The sequence below is a fragment of the Uranotaenia lowii genome, chromosome 3 (genome assembly GCF_029784155.1).
Source record: "Uranotaenia lowii strain MFRU-FL chromosome 3, ASM2978415v1, whole genome shotgun sequence".
Taxonomy (NCBI): Eukaryota; Metazoa; Arthropoda; class Insecta; order Diptera; family Culicidae; genus Uranotaenia; species Uranotaenia lowii.
Genome location: NC_073693.1, coordinates 200,297,136 through 200,303,135, shown reverse-complemented (window position 1 = coordinate 200,303,135; position 6,000 = coordinate 200,297,136). Strand labels below are relative to the sequence as shown.

General features: G+C 37.6%; 1 protein-coding gene across 5 annotated transcripts in view; it reads right to left on the bottom strand.

Annotated features, from left to right (window-relative positions):
• Positions 1–6,000, bottom strand: part of LOC129754581 (uncharacterized) — a 318,099-nt gene that overhangs the window by 73,641 nt on the left and 238,458 nt on the right. For all 5 annotated transcript variants that reach the window (XM_055750722.1, XM_055750719.1, XM_055750723.1 and 2 more), the window contains one exon: positions 5,712–5,845. In XM_055750722.1, coding sequence (XP_055606697.1) covers positions 5,712–5,845 — 134 coding nt within the window. The remainder of the gene's footprint in view (positions 1–5,711; positions 5,846–6,000) is intronic.

Sequence of the window (6,000 nt, the reverse complement as noted above, 5' to 3'; positions counted from 1 at the left end):
GAAAACAGAGCCTCTAGTGCTGCGGTAGGAGTTGTAGTGAACGATCCGGACATCCCCAAAAGACACATTCTTTGAAGGTGATTTAGTTTAGTTCGAACTGTTGCCACTTCTCCTTTCTGCCACCACACTAGACACCCATAGGCCAGAATTGGTCTTACTATTGTGGAGTAAATCCAGTGAATATGTTTGGGTTTGAGTCCCCAGTTTTTCCCGATTGCACGTCGGCATTGTCCGAAGGCCATGCATGCTTTTTTAATTCTGAATTCGATGTGATCAGACCAGTTTAATTTGGAGTCAAGAATGACACCCAAATATTTAACTTGATTAGACACGGTGATTTCGGAACCATAAAACAGCAGAGGGCGCACCCCGCGGGTGATACGTTTTTTAGTAAATAAAACAATATTAGTTTTTAGAGGATTAACTGAAAGTTCTACATGAGAACACCATCGTTCAACAGAGCGCAGAGCTTGTTGCATCATATCAAATAATGTGCTTATGCACAAACCTCTTACCAGCAGAAGATAATCATCTGCGAATCCATAGGTTGGTATTCCACGGTCATTGAGTTTTCTCAACAAGCCGTCTGCAACTAGGTTCCACAAAAGAGGTGATAGTACACCACCCAGTGGGCAACCACGTGTGCTAACTTTTGTTATTGAAGCCTGTCTTAAAGACGAATGAAGATTCCTGTTACTTAGCGTTGCGCTAATCCAGTTAGTTATAACAATAGGCACTCCATGAAGTAGTGCCGCATCCATTATTGATGTAAAAGAGACATTATCAAATGCTCCTTCTATGTCTAGAAATGCTCCTAGACATGATTCTTTCTGCGAAAAACTATTTTCAATATTATGTACTACGTTGTGCAGAAGAGTTAATGTTGATTTTCCTGTTTGGTATGCATGTTGTGTCGCATTAAGCGGATGTTGGACAAGGCATTCTTGCCTGATATGATGATCAATTAAACGTTCAAGTGCTTTTAATAGAAATGAACTTAGACTAATAGGACGAAAGCTTTTGGCTTCGTCGTATGATGATCGTCCCCCTTTAGGGATGAATTTCAGGGCTATCTGCCGCCAAAGTTTAGGAATATATCCATGAGCAAAACTGCTTATCATTATTTTTCTTAATATGTGTTTGAAATGATCGAAACCTTTTTGAAGCAAAACTGGAAATAAACCGTCACTTCCAGGAGATTTGTATTGAGCAAAACCATCGATTGCCCATTTGATCGATTCTGTAGTAACTATTTTCCGAGCAAAATGCAAGGAATCTAGACTTCCAGAAAAGAACTCAGGCTCTATCGATGAATCTTGATCAACACATCCTGGAAAGTGAGTATTGAATAAACAACTTAATGTTTCTTCGTCGTTTGATGTATAATCACCACTAGGGGTTTTAAGGTATGAAACCTGATAATCTTTTGATTTGGCTAAGACTTTATTTAACCTACTTGCTTCGTGCAAGCTTGAAATGTTTGTGCAGTAGCTCTGCCAACTTGAGCGTTCGGCAGCTCTTGTTGCTTTCCGGTAAGCTCTGCGAGCCGACTTGAAGGCATCAAAACCTTCCGTGCGCCTTCGGTTCCAAGAGCGTCTGCAGTTTTTTTCGTAATTTATTGAGATTTGAGTTCCACCATGGTGTACTGTTTTTGTTGAATTTCAACGTTCGTAATGGACACGCTTCTTCATAAGAATTTAAAATAATTTTGGTGGTTTTTGCAACCACTTCATCCAACTCTGAAGGAGTAGTAACTTCAGGTGTATATCCATGAAATTTAGTAGCAAGGTGCTCCAAATATAGGTCCCAATTAGTTGTTCTTGGGTTTCTTAATGTAATTGTTTCTAAAAACTCACCTGAGTGTTCAAAATAGATAAACCTGTGGTCAGAAATCGATTCTTCGTTAGGCACATGCCAATTTGAAATTTCCTGAGAAATTGTTCTAGAACAAAGTGTGATGTCAATCACCTCTTCTCTGTCACAATTTCTAAATCAGTGCTGCTTAAATATTCCATTAAATTTAAGCCTCTCAGATTGATATCTGAGCTACCCCATACAAAATGATGGGCATTGGCATCACAGCCAATTACAAGAGGTATATTTTGTGATTCACAGAATGAAATGACATTTTTTAAATCATCCGTAGGGGATGATTGTTCATATGGTGAGTATGCTGAACAGTAGACGTATTTTCTATCAGGCAGCGAAACCTGAACGACGCAAATATCTCTTGTTGTTAGATTGGGTATAAGTGTTGCATTTAAAGAATTGTTTATCAATATACATGCACGAGGCATTATTCGGGCATTAGTCATTCCAATTACACTGAACACAGTAAAGTTTGGTTTGAGCAAATTCCCTAAGTAAAAAGTTCCATTTCGGAAATAGGGTTCTTGGACCAAGGTGATTGATGCAGTTCCATTAAGGATTAAACGACATAAGTTCAGTGTAGCGGTTCTTTTGTGCTGCAGATTTATCTGTGCAACCTTAATAGAAAGCATTTCTATCAAAGAATTCCACACATATTTCCATCACACACAAGAACCTCTGCACCTTCATATCGACGCATGAAGCGGGGTATCCCATACAGGATGAAAATTTTAAAATCGTGTGTATAATCTGAATCCCACGAGTTGCCAGGAAAAATACGGCCCTTTGCACCAGTGCCTGGCTATAGTGCAGACCTTAACAACGTTCTGCTTAAGATAGGATTATTATACACCCTCCTACCCCCACTTTGGGGCCCGCAGGCACAGAACCGCCTTGAAGCGGGTGTTTACAAAATTTAGGAGAATACAACTCGTGCATGCGCATTAATAGCAATAAGCACAATTGGTGAATCCTCCCTGAAGAAACTTGGCTTGGAACCAAGCCAAGGTTTTCCCCTCCCAATGTGATAGTCGCATTTGAAGAATGACTAACGCATATGGGAAGTACTGGATAAGTCGCCTTTTACGACGTGGACCAGTATCCCAGTGGTAGTATTCTATAAGCCGCCACCACACAGCCATAATCCGCTTTTCCCCCTCAAAAAACAACTGTTGTATCAGGCAGGATTATAGGTTTCCAGCATGTTCAAGAGGAAATCCAACACAAATAAGGGCGAACACCGAGCATATGAAGATATCTCCAGAGTATTTTAGCAAAATGAAGTACAGCAGTCTACCACAACACCTGAAACTAAAAAAGAGCCAGTTTCAAACGACAAGTTACAGTTCACTTGAGGACTAATTTAACGGACTTCCTAGTGGGAAGTTATAAAAAAACTCGATCGCTAGACCAGCCACAGATCGACCAATTTTCCAAAGCCTCCTTATCAGAGAGAAACCTCTGGAGGCTCAGAAAATGTCAAGTTCCTCACTTGAAATGCTCAATTAAAAAAAAAGCATTTAACACCGTGCCTATTTCAACTCCACATTCAGTACAACTGATTTATTGCGTATTTTTAAACCAAGCATCAAGGACTGATTGTCCAAGACATTTGTTAACATGAATTTTGAAAATATTGTCAGCCATTCGACGGAATAGATGCTTAGTATCTATTTTCGACCAAATCGTTCAATTCTTATCTTTCGATGATGAAACATGTGGCTCAAATAGTAATTAGAACATTTTGTTGATGTCTATCAAACCTCAGAAACTTAGAGGTTTCATTGAAGTTCTCGTCGGGATGTTCATTTTCTAAAACTTAATTAAAAGCAGATAATTAGGCTCTTGAAAAAATGTTTAAAAAAATTATGGTTCAATTGTAAATTTTAAAATTATTTAATTGTTCTTAAGCCATCTTTTAATTTAATTTTGACTGTAAATTCCGTGATGATAGATTTAGTTGGATCCAAAGCGTGGCGAAACTTGTTTATTCTAAAAACAGACATTTTTAATTTATGAAACTGTTTGCATCTTAACGTGTTAAGGACCGCGAAAAATCTGCAAACGGCAAATAATCAAATTTAAGTAAACCCTTTCTTTCCCATGCAGTATTTCATGTTTTATAAATTCCAATAATGATTTCAACCAAAGTTCTAGAACAAAAAATGCCTAATTTTACCCTGCTTAAGTCAGTTGAAAAATTTGGGTTTTGAAAATGATCGTTTATGCTTCATTTTCATTGGGGAGAAAAAACACGAATGGTGCAAATAAAAAATAAGAAATAATATATGAAATTTCATTATCTTAATAATCACAAACTGAAACAATCCTATTTTCTAAGATATATCTTAGGTATCCGTCCCCTGAAGGTCAAATTATTAATATTTAAGAAATTGTCATTTTGGCCTTCAACAATGGCCGCGCAATGTTGACAGTAGGAGGCATTTAGCCAAAATTTGAACGATATTTTGTTCAAAGTGTCATGCCAGTGTGATCAGTGGTTACAACTCCTATATACACATTGCAATCCACTATGCTTAATGAAAAACTTATTTGTTTTAGATAAAATCTAAGTAAGCCATCGTTTGATTTTGATTCTGCTTGCTTAAGCAATTTTCTCCACATCAGTAAATTAATTGGAGAATAATTAGTAACACATTTCAAATAATTGAACATCGAATAACCGCTTGATTTAAATTTCGCAAGATTCTGCCTTTTTTCTGCTTTTTATCTACCGAGCAAAAACTAATGATTCGATTTTATTCAAATTTTGCACAATGCAATTCTGGCTCTAAATTCACATCTCCGTAAACACTTTGGTATGTTTTATTTAATCAAAGTGTCATGTTTGTTATATCCAAAACTTCAAAGCGTATTTTTGCGAAGCAAAATCTTTCATTGAATGAAGTATAATAAACAGATTCAAACCCAGTTTCTAGTTTTCATCTAGGTTTATTAGTTATAAATAAAATCGATTTCACTTAAAACTGAAAAATTCAAAAAAATTCTCACGCCATGTCGTCAAAACGAAAGATGATAGACAAAAAACAACGAAAGAACCAAAATCAGTTACGAAAACAAAGGCACAAAAAAGTCCGTTCCTTTGTGTTATAAAAATCCGAATTCAGCTTTCAGTTATTCGAGTAAGACAATTCAATTACATAATCATATTCTGAACTCAAATCTTAAAGTAGAAATACAAAAGAAGAAAAACCAATGCACCGTTTAGACTTATCAAAAAATCAGGTATCAGATTTCATTGACCATTCTACTCTGCAGCTCCACGTGTTAAGGTTTAGAATAAATCTCCGAAAGCCAAGGTAGACAAGTTTGGAAGAAAACTGCCCTATCTCAATTGTTCAACAGATAAATCACATTGTGAGTTTTTTTTGGCTCCATTTTCACAGCCACTCAGCTGTTGATAACACAAAACTCGGATTTTTTTTTAATTAAATAACTTTAACCTTTCCGGTGGATTAACGATCACAAGCAAGCAGCTTTAGGCGGTAACAGAGCGTTGTCTCAAAATGGAGCACGTTCGAGACTTCCTCGTTGGTTCAAGTTAGGTTCTAATCAACAAACTTGAAGAACCGGTCCAGTTCTAACCTAATCTGTTCTATTTTTACTCGCTTGCGGACTTGCAAATGCAAACTTGCAGCGTTCGCGTTTCATTGATAAAACGTGCGCGCAAAAGCGCCCGTTAGATAGGCAACCACCTTTCATTCAAGAGTATCGACGATAATATCGATCGTTGGCGTGCTTGATTCTCACTCTTGAAGTCAATGGGAGCCAACAATTTGTCTTCGGAATAAAGCGTGTGAAACAATTATGTTGAAACTTACCCCTCGAGAGTCCCGGAACAGGATGGCCGCGTGGTAGGGATCCATGGTGCCATCGGGCCGTAGTCCCCGGCTGGCACCCAACGATGCTCGACGACGTTCCGCGAGTTCTGCCGAGGCTCGTCGCATGTGCGCCGCTATGGGAAAAGATAAATGTTCATTAATAAGTGAGGTAAGATTTTTTTTAATGCAATACATTGCTTTCGAATAACAATCGCGATTCTCCTTTGAACATTTTCTAGAAAGATAACATTTTTTTTTTCAAAACTACACAAATTTAGAAAGATTCCGA